This window comes from Mastigoproctus giganteus, chromosome 3 (genome assembly GCF_048544385.1).
Source record: "Mastigoproctus giganteus isolate SK-2022 chromosome 3, ASM4854438v1, whole genome shotgun sequence".
NCBI classification, from domain to species: domain Eukaryota; kingdom Metazoa; phylum Arthropoda; class Arachnida; order Uropygi; family Thelyphonidae; genus Mastigoproctus; species Mastigoproctus giganteus.
Genome location: NC_143577.1, coordinates 225,902,396 through 225,925,325, shown reverse-complemented (window position 1 = coordinate 225,925,325; position 22,930 = coordinate 225,902,396). Strand labels below are relative to the sequence as shown.

Here is a 22,930-nt window from a genome sequence, read left to right as displayed (position 1 = left end):
AATAATTTAAAAATCGAACTAACACTAATATTCATTCAAAAGTTCAAAATCATTTTACACTAAGAAATACGAAAAACTCGAGGTTTAATTACTGGATAAAGATTGGATCCAACTACTGTTGTATTTCTAGACTCACTGGCCAAAAAAGTGGAAACCCTTTTGCAATTGGACTCAAGATCATTAAATGTATGGTAAGATGTCACATGGTATGATCACAAGTCCTTTGATAGATAAATATTGTATTTTCCTATGGTTTCTTAGTCGATTGGGGACGATAGGTAACTTTCCGATTTTAAAAGATTTTATTGTCCGGGCGTTTTGTCAGAAGCAAATCATTGGCGTGTGGAAAGTAACCATCTTAAAAGTACACAATAAGTGGAAGACGAAAGGAAAGTGGTACGATAAAATTGGCTTTGAACCTCATGGAGCCATACATCCAGACTGTCATGTCCACCACTCAAATGACTGGAGGTGGTATCATAGTATGGGCATTTTCTGTTGGTACGGACTGGGTCTGCCTATACTGTTACAAGGTCATGGTAACTTCAAAGGATATCGTTCTGTCATATGGAACCAACCTAACTCTGCAATGGTTCATCTTTATCTAGATTGAGATGGATTCTTTGATGACAATAATCCAACTATTCACTAAAAAAATTGTACCTCATTGGTTCCAGGAACATTCTCAAGATTTCAGACCAAGGTCGCCTAATTCTCCAGATCTGAATCCAATTCAAATTGTCTGACATATAGCCTGATGGAAAAATGGTCATATCTGGAGCTATACTCCTGCAGACACCTGGTGGAATCCATACCACGACTTGTAGGGGTGTAATTCGGGCAAAAGGTGATCCTACTAGATATTGAATAAAGGTTTTTAATTTTTTGACCAGTGTTTGCAGAAGAACAGCGGTTTTAATTAATTTTATATTTACATGGTTAGTTTGTATTTGTGTAAGTTAATTTATTTGACATTTTTAATAATCTACACTGCCTGGTCACTTTATTAGTTGTTGTAACACGGTGACTGCCAATAGGGAATCGACGATCTCATGGACTTCCAAACAGATAGAGATTGTCGAACGTCCAAAGACTGGATTCATTCGAGTATTTAAAGAATGGTAAACATCCATTAATAGAGAAAATTGGCACTGAAAATGATCTAATATTCCTCTTCCCACTTTTCAGCATCTTGTTGACTCCCTGCAACGTCTGAGTATTTATTGAAGCCACTAGTAGTCCGGCACACCATTAGCTTATGATCCTAATAAAGTGTCCAGGCAGTGTAAATGCTTTTGTCATTATTATTATTTGGTTTTTTTTGAAGTTTAAATATTTTCTACTAATTTTTGATATCCAATTATGTGTAAATGTTTGCATAGTGAAAGTAGATCTCGTTACCATGATAATACTCCAGCTCAGCAGCAATCTATATATAGGGTAATTTACCACTTTGTCCACCAGAGTGAGCTAGGGATACTGTGGGCTGTTTTGACGTCAGTTCCGGCCTGTCACGTGACCAACTGTTCTCTTTTTATATATAAAATCGTTGTATTTATCTATTAATGGTGTGTTTGTAAATAACATTTTAAACATGAAAAATAAAAAAAAACTTTAATTTTTTAAAGAAACTTTTGAAATTTTTAAATATATAAAGAAGTATAATAATATTTAGAATTTTTATAGAAATAAAATGTAAATTTAAATATTTAATAACCTAATACTAAACAATTCAGCACCTTGTTTGCCAATGACCAGTCTGTGCGTACCAACCTTGTTGATTTGAAGTTTTTGGAACAAAAAATTATTAAAACTTAGAATTATTAAAAAACTAGGTTGATTCACCATCTCTTCTTTGGCTCCTGGATAATTGTTTTAGAGGAAAACAAAGGATTATCAGATATACGTTTCATAAAACTTGTTCTGGGAGGGTTATCAGTCTACAAACTTCACCTTGATGCCTTAGGAAGAGTAAACGACATTTGTTGAGGTTAGAACTTCGTTGCTTTGGGAAGATTTTTTATTATTTTTTTATGCAATTTAATTTTTACGAATCCACATCCTTTCTCTTTCACACAATGGAATTACATTATTTTCTTTACGCTCTATGTAACTGATTTCGTTGACAGGAAAAGGTTGTGTAGAAAAAGAAACGCATTTTCTCAAAGCTAATGGAATGGCGTTGGTTTGAATGAAACTCAAACTAGTTATTGAGTACACTTGTCTTTGTATGGAAGCAAATGAAAAGGGCGTAGCTTTGCTTTGTTTTCATTACACTTTGAATATAAGCGCTTGAATGGGAAAGTATTCATTCTTTCTGTGGTTCGAACGTGGGCAAAGAGAAGCTAAAAGACGTGTCGGTTTTAATGGAGATCGCTTGTTCACCTTGGTAAGCTGGAAGATGAAACTAAGTTATAAGAATTATTAGTGCAAACATTAATATTTGTGCCCATTGCGTAGAGACATTATTGTAGATTTAAAGAGCTTCTTTAAATCTCTAATAATATTGGAGATTTTATTTCAGAAGAATTTCTTAAAAGGAGCATTTTAAATATGTAAGAAGGGAACTTGAATCTTAAATCCGGCCCTTATTTATTTATTAAATAATAATAATTAATACGACTAAGTTATAATAGAAGGGATTTACAGGGGGTGGACAAAACACCTGTTATATTTGCCAATGTACCTATAGGGGCAGTGGCCGTGATGCACTTCTGAAGTTTGAGTTCTATTCGTACAGGGACATCCATTGACACTTTTCTGAATAGTGACCGAAATATGATCCTTTTTTTTTCCACGAGGATAAACTCTACTCCCTCCGTCTGATTCATGGAGGACCTATAAAGGCACGCGCACTCTAATTTATCGTTGGAAAGTTCATCCGCAAGAGTTATCCTCTTGAAGTGGAGAAATCATCAGTTAGTAAGAAATTTATACGGGCAGAGTATCAGACCGCCAGATCCGATGAAAGATCCAATATTTTTACTGAGTACTGTACATTTATGTGTTGCCTGATGAGTCGAGCACTCCTCCTGGCGATGTTAATGAAAGAAAGCAGTCCACAGTTTTTCATGTCTCTGTCATCTGTCATTGTTTACCAAAGGCAAAAAGAATGTCACTTGCTGTTGATTATGGTCAAGAAGTCTGTCAGTTTGGTTGAATTTATCGAAAGCTACGTGTTGGAAATGTTCTAATTGTAGTAGCTGCACTACCACTAAATCCTACACGGAGTAGTTGAGCCTCTGTAACTCCATCTATCACACTTGGCTGTTACAATTTCTCTAGCCAAACCATTAAAGAAAACCACAAATAATGGGCTGTGCCTACGAGACCGCGAAAGGTTTACTGAAGACAAAGTAACGGTGATTCAACGTGACTGTGAGCGAGCGAGGAGCACTCCCTACCTTTTTTTTTTTCTTGTAGCCGACTGAGAGAAGAATTTCATTGTAGGTGACATTCTTGAAAGACATTTTGTTCTTTCATTTTCGGCATAGTTTGCTGCGAAAAACAATATTAATGCGATAAATTAAAAATCAGATGTTACAGAACTTAGTTAAATATTTTAAAACCGATTTTTTTTTTTTTTTTTCGGTGGGTTTTAAAAACGTTACTACTCATAAACGATCTCGCGTTTTCTTAAAGGTCGTGAGATAATTTAAATTCTTAATTTTTTCTCCTTTAAGTTGTATCTGGGGTAAAATAAAAAAAAAAGAAAGAGAAACAGCCAATCAAAATCTTTCTTATATACGTAGCAAGAAACATGTTCTTGTGTCACGTACTCTATTCCCAACTCACGTCCGCACAAAGAACACAAGATGAAGAAAAATGCGATGGCAAATTCAAAGCTGGTTGTCTCTGTTTATCCTCAGCTACATAAAGTATTTATCTTTGTTCAAACGAAAACCGTGTCTGTGTTCTTCTAGCAGTCTTAGCAGCGGCAGATCGGAACTCAGATTATTTAGCCAGCGTAAACTTGTATTTGAGAATAAAGAAGACGTTTGAAATAAACACCATCTTTTCTTACAGACAACTTTATATCCCTTCGTTTTATTTTCCAGCTCTTTCTTCCCCCTCTTTGTTTTTATTTTGCTGCTTTGGACTTAACACACCAATTCGTTTACAAGAAAACTTAATGCTATGACGTGCTACTTAATAGATAAACATTGAAAAAAAAAAAAAAAAAAAGAATTTAACATAAAAACACTTTCAGCTATTCGAAACAAAAATATACCTCTCTCTCTCTCACTTTCGAGAATTTTTATTTCATATTTTAGTTGTCACATTTTTCAGTAGTATTTTCTTTATTTTTTTTCTTATATTTTAATATATTTGTCTTGTATTTTACTCTTGTTACAGCGTCTCATATTCTAATGTAGAATTTCTGCTCATGAGTCATCCTTTTCAATGGACTAGATATTAAAAGATTGCTAGAAAACAGCGGTCGCCATAGAAACCAAAAAGAGCAAAGTTACATAGTAACATACATGTGACGTCACACACCACACACCAATTTGTACTTAACACACCAATTCGTTTACAAGAAAACTTAATGCTATGACGTACTACTTAACAGATAACAATTTAAAAAAACAAAAAAAAAAAAAAACAGCATTTAACATAAAAACACTTTCAGCTATTCAAAACAAAAATACACTTTATTTACTTATTTACTGTCCATTTTTCTTACTCATATTTTATTTATCATATTTTCCACTCGTATTTCTTCATTTTTTCTTATATTTTAATATATTTCTCATATTTTACTCTTTTTTACAGAATCTCATATTCTAATGGAGAATTTCTGCGCATTCTTTTCATCAGACTAGATATTAAAAAATTGCTAGAATATAGCGGTTGCCATAGAAACCAAAAAGAGCAAAGTTGCATAGTAACATACACGTGACGTCACACACCAATTTGTACTTAACACGCCAATTCAATTAAAAGAAAACTTAATGCTATGACGTGCTACTTAATAGATAAACAGAAAAAAAAAAGTACAAAAATATACCTCTCACTTTCGAGAATTTTCATTTCAAACACAAATAATCTTTTCGTACGTTTTATTTACTCATTTTTCTCTCATATTTTATTTATCATCTTTTTTCACTCGTATTTTCTTCATTTTTTTTCTTATATTTTAATAGATTTCTCATATTTTTTTTTTCCTGGCCATATCAAACTAGATATTAAAAAATTGCTAGAAAATAGCGGTCGCCATAGAAACCAAAAAGAACAAAGTTATATAGTAACATACTTATGATGTCACACCAATTCTTTTACAAAACTTATTGCTATGACACTTAATAGATAAACATGGGGGGAAGGGAGAAATAGCATTTAACACAAAAACAATTTCAGCTATTCGAAACTAAAAATCTTTTTCTTTCGAGAATTTTTATTTCAAAAACAAAATAACCTTTTCGTACGTTTTATTTATTTCCTGTACATATTTCTTACTCGTATTTTATTTATAATATTCTTCACTCGTATTTTCTTCATTTTTTTCCCTTATATTTTAATATATTTCACTCTTGTTACAGAATCTCATATTGTAATAGAGAATTTCTGCGCATGCGTCTTCCTTTTCATCAAACTAAATATTAAAGATTGCTAGAAAACAGCGGTCGCCATAGAAACGAGAAGTTACATAGTAACATAGATGTGACGTCACACACCACATTTTCTCTAAGCGCTTACAGTCTTTATTTTCATCCTTCTTAAAGAGGGGGGAAAAGAAAAAAAGAAGCTTCTTGTACACTTTTCCTTAACGATTGTCTAATAATAGTCTGATTACAACTTAATTTTCGAAATACTAGTTTTGACAGAGCGTTCAGTTCCTCTAATTATTATCTTCTTATTCTTCTTAATAACTAACCCGAAATTAATGTCTTCGATAAGAACAATGATGGAGCTTTGTTCTCTTTAACAAAGAATTTCCGTTTTTATAATGCACCTTGCAGCCATAAAATCTATATATCAGCTAAAAAAGGCGAATTACATTCGAAAGATATCGCTCGAATAAAAGCAACATTTTTTTTTTTTTTTTTCCTTTCAAATTCAGAGACAATGTTGAAAAAGCAGAATTAAGACTCTTCCAGTGCATTTTAATTAACCTAAGAACATCACGAGCAATAATACTGATTGTGAAAAGTAAGTACAAACAGGAGCAAACATCATTCATCTTGGTTATAATGACTGCTTTTTAAAAAAAAAAAAAAGCCTCCTTGTATGATAAAATAAATAATGAAACTTAAAAGAGTGAAAGTATAATTGCTTATTGATCAATTAAATGAATCGACTATTTACAAGAGTAATTAATTTTCATCAAGAGAGTTCTGAGTTGCATTTAAAAATAAAAGCAAAATCGATTATTTAAAATAATTTTCATAAACCTGGAATGGAATTTTAATAAGGCGAATTACTTAAATTTATTTATTATTAAAATTTATAAATATTATCAAATGCTTATTTTAAAGAAATTATTCATACTTTCTTTTCATTTTGCTTAAATATCATTTTATCCTTAGGCCTTTTTATGTGATATACGCACGTGTTTGAGCTAACCGCAGTTCGAACTCACGTGACTGCCAAATAAGGTAATGAATTAGTCAAATGAAATGCTAATTTTGATTAGATTGGTTTATATTAAATGCTGATTATTATTTTTTATTATGTTTTATGAATTTCTGTCGAAATCATGACGACCGTATGTGCTTCTTACGTCCATATTGAAATATTTAAATTGCTACAGGGATTATTATTTAATAATAAAATTTGGTTGAAATAAAAATTGAGATAAACAGGGACCATTCCTATAAATTAAATTTTGCAAATTAAATAAATTATAATTATGAAACTATAATTAAATAATAATAACGAATCTGAAATAATAAAAATGCGAAAAATTTAATGTATTGAATAAAAAAGATCAATTTAAGAATACACCAATCATGTTTATGAAATATCTGAATATATAATTAGTCAAAAAAGTGTTAATAACTTTCATGCTGATAATGAGTTAAAATGTATTCAAGGTGCATTATAATAAGGAACACGATCTCCAGGCGTGTTCAATTGCATGGTGGACTAGGGGTGCTGACCATTCCTAACGATCTTCTCAGTGAAGAGTGCCACTGCTCATGGGTCCAGTCGAAATTCTGTCAATCTGTCCCCAATTCAAGAGTATTATGTGTATTCATACAGACAGTTGGTTGTCTTGAATAAGATCCAATTAATTAAACCCATAGGCGGTATTCTTGGAAGTTGGTATGCTGTGAACTCTATGTTGCCTCACAGTTACTGCCATCTTGCGTGGTGATAACATGAAGATAGCGTCTTCCAGATCTTCAAAGACAGTGTGCGTGTTTTTAAACTCGTTCCACAGCCTGTTTACAACGTTCTGAGTCACTTTCAGCCACCTGGCCACTTCAGCTCGACTTTGACCTTCTTTCATCGTCCTATTGCTCTCCATTTCAATGAATTCTCCAGACGGTGTCTTTGTGACATTTTCGCAATGATGCTATCTTGAAATCAATAATGCAAGCAATAAACACGAAATAAGAGGTTCCAAAAACAACTTAATTTTCTTTTTTTACCCGATTTTCATGTCTTATCACGTTGTACACCACCTCTCTTATTTTTTATATAAATACAAGTAAATACAATTTGACTGCTTCTTGGAATTACTTTAGGGTCCAAGAATTTAAACCTGATGCCAATAAGTCTCTTTCTCCCCACCTAGTTCTTAAAACACATCCCGCATTTTTAATAGCTGGTGTAACCATAAGAAACATTAAGGACACCTACAGTGGAGTTACAATTCTATTTGATCTAAAAAAAAAAGTGGTGGGACTTTCTCAATAGTTTTTTTTTCCCTTTGAATTTAGATTAAATTCAACAGAAGCATTTAGATTAAATTATACGAATACCAACTGCCATTCTAGAACTTGGAACTGAAAATTTGAAGGTCCTGATTATTGGGACATAATTTGTGTGACAGGAAGCAGGAAAAATTAACCGCAGGATTCAGATATTGAACGACGCATAAGTTGTCCAATAATTTTAAATAACTGATAGATAGGTGAAGTATATCAAGTTGTGAAAGTGTATCCAAATCAACATAAATCAATCAAAATAGTGAGGTTTAAGAGCAACGGGTGTGAACGTCCCTATAAATTAAATTTTTAAATGTAAATAATTAAATAAATTATAAAACTCCAATTAAATAATAATAATAAATTGAAAAATAAAGAGAAATTAGAAAAAATGGTAAATATAAAAAAGTAAACGAATTATATTTCATAAAATATATAAATATATAACGAGTACGTGTTGCAATTTGAATTGGTGGAATGTATTTTACAATAAAAGCTTTGGAAGTTGTTGTTGTTGTCATTAATGTTGAATGTGTAAAATACGTGACTAGTGTGTAACTTATAGAAGGTTACACCACTGGGGGGTTTTAAAATGACCTCAGAAGAATGTGAAAACAGCTAAATCTAACAGACATCCAGTAACGTGTGATGGTTCATCTGTATTGCGTTGTCAGTTTTTTTTTCTTTCTTTCTTTTCTTTTTCTTCTTCCTGTTCTTTCCCCAACGTTCTAAGACGAGCAATTTCTTCCATCTGCGTGACATTCCCTGATGGCTGGGAACGAAACTCAGGTTAACGTGAAACCTGACTCTAACCCTCGAGGAGATATGCAACACTGGCGTCAGGGTACTTCATGGATCTGTCACGTGGGGTGTATTGAAGATGGGGGGGAAGCAATGAGAAAGAATAAAAAGCTCGCGGTTATGCATAGGGGCGAATATGGTGGGAACCGGGGATAACCCCGCTACCCCTTATCGCTTTCCCTACTTCGCCTAAGGGCCAAGAGCAAAGACCATCCCATATTGTCACGTGAGTCACACGTCCACCCCTCACGTTCTGCTCTTGGTTTTTTCCTTTTTAATAATTGATTACCCGTCTCATTGGCACGTCGTTCTACACCGAAAGAATCGCTCCGATAACGAGACACCGACCTTTCACGTACGGATACGGCAACCAAATGTCTTTTGACATTTGAGCAGGTAAAACACGTGCTCTGCTTGCTACTACCGGGGCAGGATGGGGGCGGAAAAGGGAACGGGAGAACATGTGGCGGTAGAAAGCACTTAACAGGAAGCCTGCGAGTACCGAAGTGCCAGTGCCGTATTATTTATTCATTTTAGAATACTCATTCCAGGCGTAGCTACCTCAGTGCCACCTAGCGGTATACCCAAGAAATTTTTTTGATTGTTGCCGCAATGAATCGAGTTGGCACCAGGGTCGATTTCGTGGTAGATGATTTTTACTTTTATTTCTAATGTAATGGGTCTCTCGAATGTCGGGGAACCGTCAACCGCAGGGGCAAAAAGAACTTTGAATATGCGCGAGAGTGTGATTTTTAGACTATCTGTCAAGATGCCTACAGAGAGACTTTAACTGAATTCCATCCGGAGTGATACGTTGCTATGTAACAGAAAGTACTGTCAGGGTAGCACGAAGCCTGCTGGATACCACTGCATCAACTGTGAACAACATAATGTCGAGTGAGACAAGACAGAATTCTGCTTTACTAACCTCGAGCATCGATCTGGTGGAATAAATATGATCACAAGAGGCCAGCGGACTCTAAAACGGATAGTAGAACAAAACCGATATTCTTAACCTCACTGCTATGTGTGGGTGTGTTTATGAAGTCTTTATAGCAGAGTTGAGTTTTAAAGACAAGATCATGGACAGCAAGAAAACCTTATAAACTATCAGGACTTTATTATTATGACCATTTCTCTATACGAGATTTTTTTCCACACATACTATTATTATTATTGTTGTTGTTAATCGAGGAACTGGTCTGTTTCCACTTCTGCTGCTCAGGGCTGTATTTCTTGTTCCTCCTCTAGTTCTGGTTTGGTTGTGTCCATATTCCTTGTTCTTTCTAGTTGTTCACTTGCATCCTGCTTGATTTTTTTCCAAGATTGCAGAAGATGGTTCGTCTTTGGTCTGCTATTCGGTGACCTCAACAGTCGGGAATTGCTCCAACCACTTCGTGTGTAGTTTTATCCTGTACGTTGTCCTGCTCCACTTCACTTGGCCTTTCTGTTGGCCTTTTCTTCCTTCCTAGGTGGACTCTAGCGCGGTTATGCAGGAAGCGCTTCCAGTTGATTGAGTTGGATGGTGTTGTCCTTCCCTTATGGTAGCCATAAGGGGGACAGCTCCACCCTCTTCCTCTGACTTTCGAACGACCCCTCTGTTTAAGGCCTGCAGGCGAGTGACTTTATCTTGCGCCACACTCGATGAGTATGTTCAATAGTTCTTCTTCTCATTTTCATCCTGCTATGGAAGTGAACCTGTTTAGCTTTGACTTTATGCATCTTTATATTTATGATGATGATCGTGTCTAAGAACACAGAAATATATTATACCCAACATATAATAAATATTAAACGATACAAAGCATCCTGTGGTGGGTGTTAGGTCCGATGAAGCGACTTTCTCGACGATTTTTTGGTGCGGAATTCGAATTCCAACTTCAGTTTATCGAATTAGTGGTCCGGCGTCGTAACCACTAGGCTAATCGTGCCCCTTTTTTTATTATTATTAATTTATATCATGCAACTCAAAAGACCTGCAGTCTTTTTGATTTTCATGACTTAATTTCTGTGTTCTGTTCTCAAGTATGTTTCATTGTACGTTGAAAAAACCAAATTCTCTGACAGTATCTTTATACTATACACTGTGCTGCTACTTTATTAGTTACACCCCTGCTGTGCACACAAATGGTTTGTCCCACAACGTTGCAAGTCACATGACCATAGTTGTGGATATCAATGCAGCAGAACAACCTTTCTAGTATCAGTTAAGCGTACAAACCGTAGCAAGAATGTGGGAAAGGGGTGATCCAACGGACTTCGAACGTGGCATGGTAGTAGGTGCAAGACGTGCTGGACAAAGCATCTCTGAAACGGCAGTTCTCCCGAACTTTTCACGCACTACAGTTTCAAGGGTGTATCGAGAATGGTGCAACGAACGGAAAACATCCTCTCAACGGCACTCCAGTGGAAGAAAATCGCTTGTTGATGAGAGAAGTCAGAGGAGGATGGCTAGAATTGTGCAAGCAAACAGACGGGCCACAATGTGGCACATCACTTCAGAATACAACCATGGTGCGCAGAACAAAATATCGCAACTGACCACTAGTCGCACTTTGGCGCGAATGGGCTATAACAGTTGACTGCCACATCGCGTACCTTTGTTATCAATGAAGAACAGGAGAGCACGCCTCCTGTGGGCACAGCAACACAAGCACTGGACTATCGAAGATTGGAAAACAGTTGCTTGGTCTGACGAGTCGAAGTTCCTGGTGCATCGTGTTGATGGAGGGCTCAGAATTTGGCGAAATCAACATGAATCCATGGACCCGTCATGTCTGACGACTACTGTGCAAAGTGGTGGGGGCAGTGTTATGGTGTGGGGAATGTTGTCTTGGCACACGTTGGGTCCATTGATACCCATAGATTCACGTCTGAATGCCACATCGTACCTAAGCATCAGTTCATGTTGACAGTTTATCCTCAGTCAAATGGTTACTTCCAGCAGGATATTGCGCAGGTGCACAAAGCCCGAATCACTATGGAATGGTTCCAGGAACATGACAATGCCTTTTCTTTGCTGAAGTGGCCCGCTCAGTGCACGAATCCCAATCCTATTGAACATCTTTGGGATGAGCTGGAAAGGGCTGGAAAGGACTCATGTCTGCATGGTACTTCATTCCTGCACAACGTTTTCAGCATCTCGTTCAATCCATGCCTAGACGAATTCAGGCTGTTTTAAAAGCTAAAGGAGGCTTAACACGCTACTGGGTATGTGTACTTTATAAAGGGGCAGCACAGTGTACGTTGTTTAAGGCGTTTTAGCAAACTTTTTAAGTAATTTAAAGAATCCTGAGCGTCATGTCTGTAAACTTCTCGTGTACTGAGGTCCGCCAACTTCAATAGAGAGAGAGTGGAGAGGTCAGGGAGGGAATAAAATTCACAGTCGATAGAATGCTATAAGCGGTACAAAACCGTAAGTTCATCTTTTCTCCACCTCCTCTATTTCCAATTTAGTGTCATCATTTGCACCCACTAGCTGACTAGCAAGACACAATGAAACCATTCTAAGAAAAGGGCCACTGTTGCCCAACTCATAGCACAAGGGCAAAGAAGCATGGCTCTGCGTGAACCATATTTCCTGCACTTGTGTAGAGAGTTTTGGTAAAGTTTTTAATACAAAAGACTTCTGTATTAAAATTAATTGGCAAATACACGAGGTGTCAATATTATTTTACATATCTCAGCAAAATCTCGTTCGATGGAGAGATGACTGATGGTCCTTATCAACTTGATAAAGTCAGCAGTGTCCAGACGCGTTGTCAGCGTAGACCAAACAATCCCACGGTGCAATATCAGGTTTCCTGATTCAACACAAAAAGAGTGAAAAATAAATTTCGAAGCTCGCGATTAGCTCTACCTTCAATCACCACCACAACCTACAAAAATATCGAACCACAAACACAGCAATACCCCGCAAATTAAGTTTCAATGTTAATGAACAACTGGAATAGTTGACTTGATTAAGACCGAGAAAGTCCCCGAAGGACTGTTGAGGTTTATTCAGTTGTCAAAGGAGCGAAACCCCCAAAGTGAGACCTGAATTCCCCGTGGTTTCGAGTGTTCGCCAGACTGTAGATAGACTTCCGTACGAAATGAAAGGTCTAAATATTTGCGAAAAGGATGTATAACAAAGAGTAACGAACTAATAAATCAAATAGACGGGAAGTATTGAAAATTAACCATTTCCCTAGCGATTAAACTTTCCAACTGATGTGTATAAACTTTAATATCTAACAGCGTTAACAGGAGACCGGAAGCAAACAGAATCCTTAGGCAATCAGCATCAGTTTGAAAGGCTAAAAGAGAAGCAAATCACAGAGACAGAAGAGCATTGAATTCTCGGATACAAGGAACCAATGGAGACGAAAAGAATGACGGAAAACACGCTGTCTCTCTCTTGAGATGTTTGTTAAGATGTAGCTGTATTCATTATGTTTAGCCAGTCATGCAAAATAATAAATAGTATTCCGACATGTCTCAACTGTCAAGGGAATCATATTTCTGTTCAAATCTAAAATTAATCTTTTAATGCAATTTAAAGTGTTTAGAATCGGGACTGATAATGTTTTCATGACTTTCAGAATGCGATTTTCTATAAAAATCTCTGCCATGCGCAGTCCGTTAGTTTGTTGTTGTTGTTGTTGTTTTTTTTTAGATTCATGACGCAATTCTGTTGAAGTCTTGCTTCCACCAAACTCCCTGTTTGGGATTTGAGCACCTTCTTAATGAAATGAAAACCAACTGCGCGAAGTTGTTCCATTGGTGATCTCTTCTACACCATGTTACCAAAATGACATGGCTAAACTAACAAGTCTCGATATTCTTTGTGAATGAAAGGATGTAATAACCCAAGATGGAATTTGAACACTCAAACCTTCGCCTCAGGGGATTTCAAGATGCCTCTCTCAAGTTTTCTGCATGCAGAGACCATCCTGATAAACCTCATCCATATTCCGAACCTTCAACCTCCTCCTACACCAGCGAATTGAAGACATCAACAGTTAGATATGCTTTTTCAGAACCTCCATCCTTCTATTGCAAAATGCAGATTCCTCATTGGATCGTCATAGAGTGTTTGGTCCCCAGATTTCTTGACCTGCAAGTTATAATCTAATGCCTCTCCTCATTTGATTAAAAATAACTCCTTGGTCATACTGATCCTAAATTTCCTGAGATCCTTGATGATAGTCTTTAGGAAATTTTCATTAGTGTAGCTGAACTTGAAGATCAAACTCCCAACAAGCGACTCAGTCCAATTTACAACTCGAACAATCTGCTAGCCAAATGGACACTATGTTAACTGATTTGATTATTAACATAAGTTAATAGGTCCTTACAAATTTCCAATTTTTATACTAAAAATAATCGATCTTTTCCTCCAAAACCCTGGGTTCGAATCCCATCAATGATGTGAGGAATTTTTATGGAATGAATTTTTTTCACAACGTGGCTGAATTAGGCTGGTCAAATAGGTCCAAACATGAAGAGAACTGCATGAAAAGCAAAGAAATGTCTGCAATTTCATATAAATGCGCTTCAACAATATACATGAAACGAGTCTGTTCGTTAGTGTCCTAATACTTTTGGTGACACAGTGTATATGGACGGTTTTAAGGTCAAATAAAAATAGAAAGAAACGGATTAATATAAATATATAAACAGTATACTTCTTTCAGTGCACTCTTTTTTTCCATATAGTTGTTTGATGGTTTATTTATTTATTTTTTTTCCATTTACAGCCTCAAGTTAGAGTGTGAAAAGCTAGCGAGTGAAAAGACGGAGATGCAGCGACATTACGTCATGGTAAGATTTATTTTAAACACCCTTTTCGTTTCTACATTTTTTATTTATATTTTTTACATAAAAATGTCGCCATTACAGCAGCAATTCCCGGTGTGGGAGGTAGTGAGCCAGATTGTTGGTTGACTGTTCGCGGCGGTTGACATGAATTAATAATAAATTACTGTACAGTTTGAGATTTCCAAGAGAAGTGTTTAAACTTGCACGCTAATCTGCTGTTTAGGTCATTAATATGAACTATTAAGCAATAGCCGGCGAATGTAGTTTCGGTTAAACAATCAGACCACGTGACACTGATGGGGGTGTTCCGTTAAAGTTTAAAAGCTTCGCAGTTAAACGAAGTCACGCAATATTGAGCTAAGCAGCAATTAAAGGTGGCATCCAGAAGCGCTAGAGATGCAAACTGACATCCATTGAAATACAAAACAATTAAATACACAAAGGAAAGGAAATTGTCTTATTGACAAAACGGACAATTAAACGAAGCGTTCGGAAAATCATTTAAAAATTTACATCGAAAAAGACCAACGAAATTGGCTGTTTTATACGTCACGTCATCGTTTTGATTTGGCTGTGTTGGTCATGTGATTAAGTCTCCTTAAGAAAATTTGTAAAATTGGAGATATTAACATTCATTATTTTCATATAAAAAAGATTTAATAATAAAATGGAAATTAATTATCAGAAATTCTTAAGCTTTTTTGATTTTCAGCCATTAAATAGAAATTAATTTGGACGCCATTTTCTAGCCTACTAATAAAGAAATGACGTGATGACGTCATAGTTACCTCATGGAAAAGAGATTTCTGTAGGGTGTAAATCTTTGCTACTTTGCTATGAAATTGCAATTAAAACGAAGCATTTTGAAAATCAAAAGAAAAGAGCAACGAAATTGGCTTCTTTTATACGTCACGTGGTTCTACTCTCTTTCGTTTTCCTGACTCATCCTTTTTATTTGGCTGTGCTGATCATGTGATCACTTCTCCCTATTACGAAAATTTGTGAAATAGGAGATATAACAACATCCCCATTCATTAATTTTTTATTAAAACGATTTAGCAATAAAATGCAAATTAATTATCTGAAATTTCTTATGTTTTATTTTTTAATTTTAGCTATTAAATAGAAATTAATTTCAACACCATTTTCTCACCTACTAAGTATAATAACATATAATGAAGTACGTTATGACGTCACAATTACGTCATAATCACGTGGTTCTACTCTTGATGACGTCTTCATTTTAATTTGGCTAACAGAATTTATTAATTTTTAATTAATTAAAAGCAAAGCTTTTCCTCTTGATTCAGTACTGCCTTTAAATACTATATTAACATGATATAGAATACTAATTTGTATCAGAATTATGAACTTGATTTGAATGGAATTATAGTTTAATAAAAATCTACTCATTCGCAATAACTAATAAACTAACTTTTCTTTTTCAGTATTATGAGATGTCCTATGGTCTGAATGTCGAAATGCACAAGCAGGTAAGTGAGCTCAACCCTTTTTACGTTAAATGCAAATAATTAGCCTTTTATACCATTGTGATCGGGGTTTCGTTATCTGAATAAGCCAAGAGATCGTTCAAACCAACAAGGATATCCAATTATATTGTTGCATTGATGTAAGAGGGCGCCTAGTTACATGAAATAAGTTCTCAGCATATCTTATTAATATATATTCCCTTATAATCACTCCCCATACCTGTATCCTATTGCAGACGCATCTTTAGATGCGTCTGCAATAGGGACGTTGGTAGTTAGCAAATGCCATGTTTTCCTGTCCCTAGCATCATGAATTATTTTCTCGGGCATCCAATCCAGTCTCTCAGGTCATCCATCCATCTCCTCTTCCTCCGGTTCCCATTATCTTTCCCTCCAGTACAATTTGTGATATTTCATATATCCTTCCTCTCAGGATGTGCTCGTTTTCTCCTCTGCATTTTAGTATTTCATGTTTCTGCCTTTTCGGGACCTTTCTGCTGTATTCCAATTATCTCCTCTGTACTATCTTTAAGTGTCTAGCAGTCTTTGCCATTTGTAGAACTCTGTCATTACTAACTCCAATCTTTTTAATTGTCAAATTTCCCTTCCATATAAGGCCAAATATAGTATTTCTGTCCTGATTCTTAATTACAAATTCAGCTTGCTCGCCCACAGGATTTTTCCCATCATTCAATTTTCCTTTCTTCTCCTATACGTGACCAGATTTCTTAATTTGATTGGTGTTTAAGTATAATGAATGATTTTGTGTATAAAAAGGGTATATCCAATTCATCCTTGAATTTGTCAAATCCTCCTCCTCCCTTACAAGCAAGTCCCGAAGTCTTTTCCATCAATTGCGTCCTTTAATTCCTCTCTCTCCTAGTATACAAACTACTCCTGGGTTTCTGTTCCTCAAGTGCATTAGATAGCAGCACGGTTCTTTGATAACCATCTTTCCAATGCTCTTGAATAGTTCAGAAAGGAACAGTTCAAGAACATTTGCCCTCTCCAAGACCTCATATACAAGATCAGACGGTGAAATTACATCCTTTAATCCCACTGTCCTCAATTTCTTCCTCATCTGACCGCGTATCTCCCATCCCAGTTATAGCCATTTAACAATCTTTCGAATTTCAAGTACATATTGTATAAATATTAAAGAATTTTGATCGGTTAATTCTTTCTACCTCTTTCATTGCTGCATCTACATAAACACGTTCAATTATTCCATTTTAATTCGATTTCTTTAGACGCGTTGAAAATTACCGGAATCTTGAACGATAAGAGATCTGTGTGAGTATAACAGTACACTTCATTCCATTGATGCATTTATTTCTAAGTGAAATTAAACTTAGCTCTTTCAGCGATGCATAAATTTACTCTCTAAATATAACAATTGTCTCTTCCTTCTGCGATGATTTATCTTCAGAATTACAAATGTAATTACATATTTTAGCATCACCAGCTATCTCTACAACTACGTGTTTCTTCAGTTCTTGCCTTATTAGACAAACAATGAGTGATCGGGGGGAGCGGTCTTATCGATAGTATCCCTAGAATTGCATTCCACGGAGGTTAAAACATTCGCGACAGTTTGCTTTATGTGCATGAGTGCGTGTGTGTATGTACTCGTAGTGCATTTAATAATTAAAATCATCAATCAATAGAGAATGTGAAGAGGAATTAACAACAATAGAAAATCCATTGGAGCAGCAAAAGATGCAGCATTTTCAGTGGAGAAATCTTTACCAGTCCATTAATAACTGGATCCACTAATCACCATAGTAAATAAGTGCGTAAGATAAAGGATAGAGTAATGTTAAACAAATAATATTCGAGATACAGTAATCAAATTCCATAAGTTTCTATTCTTCACATTTAAATATTTAGACAAAACTGTGGTGGAATAGAATCTTAGAAGATTCTTTCTTTCTTCGTGAGCTCTAATTAAAAATCCATTCTGTCCCAATCTAATTTCAAAACTACTAATGCAAAGGAATCAACAATCCACTTTTATTATTTATAATTTGTTAAGGTTTTATTATGGTTGGTTTTGTAAATGGCATCTTGGAATTAAAAGAAGAGGTGTCGAAATAATTTACGTTTAATAATCAGTATTTTTTTAAATAGTAAGTTTAAGAAGATAAACTTAAATTTCATTATCCAAATCTCTTTTTTTATAAAAGTCATCATAAATGCCATTTACAAAACCAACCATAATAAAATATACAATTAAATTTCTTTAATTGTATTTAATTTGTGCTATTTTCAATTATAACCCGAATTTAAGCTTTAAGTTTAAAAAAATGCAATCTTTAATCAATCGGATTCACTTAACTGTTTCAATTAAAAACGCAAGTTATATTTAAAGACAACTTTGCTGGATTTTTACTCCTTAATTGTCTTTCAGATTAACTTTTATATGTAGATGGGATCAAAAATGGCGCTCACAGTTTTACATTTAATAAACAAACATTAAAACAGCTAATAAGTTTAAGACAATAAAATTATAGTTAAAAAATTAAGAAAATAAAATAAAATTGCATTATTCGAATCTCTCTTTTTTTATATACATAGAAAGCATAATAAATAGCAATTTTGTTATGATTTTCCTGAAGAACATCTAGCAGAAAATTTTTATTTGTGCTATTTTTAATTACAATCTGAATATCATTTTTGGAATTTTTTTCGAATTAAATTTGAGAAAAATAAAATAAAATAAACACGAAATGTACGTTAGAAATTAGGAATTTTATTTCCTAATTTAATTAGGAAATTATTATATATTTAATTAGCTAATTTTGTTTATTAGTTTTATTATTTAATTTTGTTAGTTTTAATTAATTAGGAATTTAATCAGGCTAATAAATTTTCTTAAAAATATTAGCCAAAGCTAATAAATTTAAGAAAATTAAAGTTCAATATCCGATTTTTTATCATAATAATAATAAATAGCATAATAAATATCACAATAATAATAAATAGCATAATAAATATCACAATAATAATAATAGCATAATAAATATCACAATAATAAATAGCATAATTATAATAAATATCACAATAATAAATAGCATAATTATAATAATAAATAGCATAATAAATATCATAATATAATATATAATGTTATAATTTTGCTGAAGAAATTTCGTAGAAAAATTTTGTGCTATTTTTAATTACATTCAAATTTTCATTTTTGGATTTTTTTCCGAATTAAATTTAAGTAAAAAGAAAACACGAAACATGCACAAAAGTAATTTGCTATTTTTTTTATATAGTCAAAGCTTATAAATTAGAAATGGTGTTCTTATTCATTACATTTAACAGGCCATTAAAATTTTTAAAAAATCGCAAATAAAAATAAACTTAAATTTCATTTTATAAATCTTCATTAAAATTCTTCACAAATATTTGTTCAGTTAGGAAGATTTTTTTCTTTTTTAATGTCTAAATTTCTTAACTCTTTGAATAGTGTACTCAATATATTCAGTTATTTATTTCAATATGTTAGATAATTGTGATATCAATTGCTAATAATCAAAATTGAAATTTAACGTTTGTTTAAAGTAAAAAAACAAAACAAAAAATACACGCCATTAAATTAATCAATGTTTCTACAGGCGCGCAGATATGTGAGAAAAAATCAATGGAATCCCTTTCACTCTATTTTATACCTCAGTTTATTAATGACAACACGGGTTGTATTTTAAGGCTAACTTCACGTACCACAATTGTTTTTTCTTTCATTTATTATCATTTCACTATCTGTGTCCGTTTACTCTCGGTTTTGAGCATGTTCTATATTTATATATGTACTAAAAAAAAAGCATTAAAGATTTGACTTTCATGCTTCACTTATTTAGCTTCAGGTGATGTCACTGCATTCGCTTAAACCTCCCATGCTCCTTCACTTTTCTCCTCTCTGTCCCTGAATTTAATTATCAGTTAGAGATTACCCCAGGCTGTGTGATTTCATCAAACATTAGTCAGCTTGTTAAACTTTTGTTGGAATGCATTGGAACATCTAAACGAAGCTGTGTGTGTGTGTGTGTGTGTGTGTGTGTGTGTGTGTGTTTAGTTTCTGACTGGTGCATTCTACAGACTTTAAGAAGCGAATGGAGCATCGCACGCTATGTTTGTAAATGCTCAATAATCTATAAAAGAATACCAAGAACTTCGGGATAGTTGTAGACATTCTTAATTTAATATTTACCACGTGCTGTACAAAGGAAATTCAATTCTGAAATGTTACGTAATTTATAATAGACATGAAATGGTTCAAACTTCTGGTTTGTACAGTACTCTCGCAGTCAAAACATTTCCCGAGGGAAGCATAACTAGGAAAATAAGTTACAGAATCTATCGAGAGAGAAAGAGAACAGAAAAATCGTAGCTATATTATACAGCGCTGGACGAAAACAACAAAACCATGTCCCGAAGGCAAATCCTTTTCCCCTATTGAAACAGAAACACTGTCAAAGTGTGTTGGAATACATAGTGGTGGGGGAGGAACATTTCCCCAGCATTCAGAAACGGACTTTCATTGATTACAATGATATAATGCCCCTGATGATATCTGTTTGTGTTCACATCTCTTTTGTTGTGATTTTACTTATGCATTATGTTAAATATATATATATATATATATATAACATGACGCATATATAGCACTTATATAAGAGTATAACACAAAGGAAAAAATCACTTAGAGAAACTCTTATACCTGTACCTTAGTAATTTTTTTTCTTGGTTCTATGTGCTGCTATTCGGAAAGGCGTTTCGCATGTTGCTCTGTTCGAAGCAACAGCTACTACGAAAGCTGGAATTCTTAAGAAAATGCCTTTAGCTTGGTGCCAGGAGAATCACGGGCGTGGAATACCATATCTTTTACCTTTAGCATCTTGGCTTAAAAGGAGCGAGCATTTCCAGCCAATTTTCACACTGTTAAACATGGTGTCTTTTTGTAGGCGCAATCCGACGTTGTGGCTTATATTTTAGAACGTTTTTCATATCGCGAATCTCTGGAGAAATGGCCTAAAGGTGAATGACACCTTCCTTTTCATGTTTCTATGTCCAATTTTGTAGTATTTTGGTGCAAAAAATAAAATAAGGCTTCTGTGTAGTATCTCTGCATATGAAATGTGGCTTATTTCGATATGCCCTCCCAAGTCTTTAAATTGCCTTTGTTTGGTCATTATTATGGTTTTATACTTCTTGTTCGTGAGAATTTCTTTTAAAATATATGAAAACTATATTAATGTTGTGGATAAGCATTGAAAATAATTCTTATATGTTATTATTAAGTAATTTGTTACCGAATATAAGGCCAAAATGCATCTGAAATTCAACACCCACTGCTGATTATTGGATTGGTAGATCAGAAAGCATCTTAGCTTTATTTTGATTTATTTGATTATTTATGAACATGTGTTCATTTTCGGATTATCAGATAATTACGAAATCCAATTATACGCAGTATTATGTCTGCATCTTGGATTATTTAGGATATTTTGGATCACTGGCGTGTCTTCTTCAAAGATCGTTGCAATATTCCAGATGGAAATTTTAAATTGTAAATATTTTAGAGTGATTACACTGGAAAGTTTCTAAAGATTCTGCTGTGCTTAAATACTGACCTTTGTCACATTAAATATATATGTTCTATGATGCTTGATATGCAGCTAAATAATTAGAATTTTCAGTGGGCCAACAGTTTAATGTCTGTTCCCACTCCACCTGTTGCGTATTATTGGGGAAGAATTTAGACTGATCCCTAAATGAAGTTGGCAGTATTCCTAAACTGTAATTACGTTTTAGAACAATTCAGCCTGTATCCCTAAAGTAAATTTGCTGTATCCCTAAATTTTAATAGCAGTTTCGAAAAATTTAAGTTGTATCTTTAAATTTTAATGAAGTTTTAGAAGAATTTAGGTTGTTTCCCTAAATTTTATTAGGTTTTCGAAGACATTTTGACTGTATCCCTAAATTTTAATTACGTTTTCGAAGACTTTTTGGCTGTATCCCTAAATTTTAATTACGTTTTCGAAGACTTTTTTGGCTATATTCCTAAACTTTAATTACGTTTTCGAAGACTTTTTGGCTATATTCCTAAACTTTAATTAGGTTTTCGAAGACATTTTGGCTATATCCCTAAATTTTAATTACGTTTTCGAAGACTTTTTTGGCTATGTTGCTAAATTTTAATTACGTTTTCGAAGACTTTTTGGCTATATTCCTAAACTTTAATTAGGTTTTCGAAGACATTTTGGCTATATCCCTAAATTTTAATTACGTTTTCGAAGAATTTAGGCTGCATCCCTAAATTTAATTAAATTTTCGAAGAATTTAGGCTGTTATCCCTAAAACTGTAATTACATTTTCGTAGAATTTAGGCTGTTATCCCTAAAACTGTAATTACATTTTTGAAAAATTTTGATCGCATCCCTAAATTAATATATCCTTAAATTAAGGTATTTAAGGCTAAGATGTTACTCATTATTTTAATGTTTAAAATAAGATAGATATATTATTTCACAGTTCGCCTTCAGCATGCCGTAGCTGAGTGGTCAGTAAATGCTTTGAGTGACCGGGGTTCAGTCCCGTGACTGCTAAATACGGTGCTGTTTCTCGTATGCTCTGTATCTTGTGAATTCATCTGACCGTTCGATTGTCCAGGAGCGTAAACAAAAAAATATATAATTTTTATTTTTTAATATTAAAGAGATAATTGCAAAGCTTAAAAAAAAAACAGATGACCCTTCGGATATCTGTTGCATTGTTTGTGAGTCCATTTACTGATCATGGATTATCTCTCCAGCTTTCCTCGACGTAATCATCCACTTGGGTCGCGTTATGAATGTACAAAATATTCGCTGTTGCGTGTCCCAAGAAAGGATGCATTTGCGTGTGTAAATCCCTGTGATACAACGAGCCAAACACGAAACTAAATGTGTCGCAATC

General features: G+C 34.2%; 1 protein-coding gene across 4 annotated transcripts in view; it reads left to right on the top strand.

Moving 5' to 3' along the window:
• LOC150088797 (transducin-like enhancer protein 4) overlaps positions 1–22,930 on the top strand; it is a 204,986-nt gene that overhangs the window by 26,819 nt on the left and 155,237 nt on the right. For all 4 annotated transcript variants that reach the window (XM_090369662.1, XM_090369663.1, XM_090369660.1 and 1 more), the window contains 2 exons: positions 14,420–14,483; positions 15,929–15,973. In XM_090369662.1, the coding sequence (XP_090225788.1) occupies positions 14,420–14,483; positions 15,929–15,973 (109 nt within the window). The remainder of the gene's footprint in view (positions 1–14,419; positions 14,484–15,928; positions 15,974–22,930) is intronic.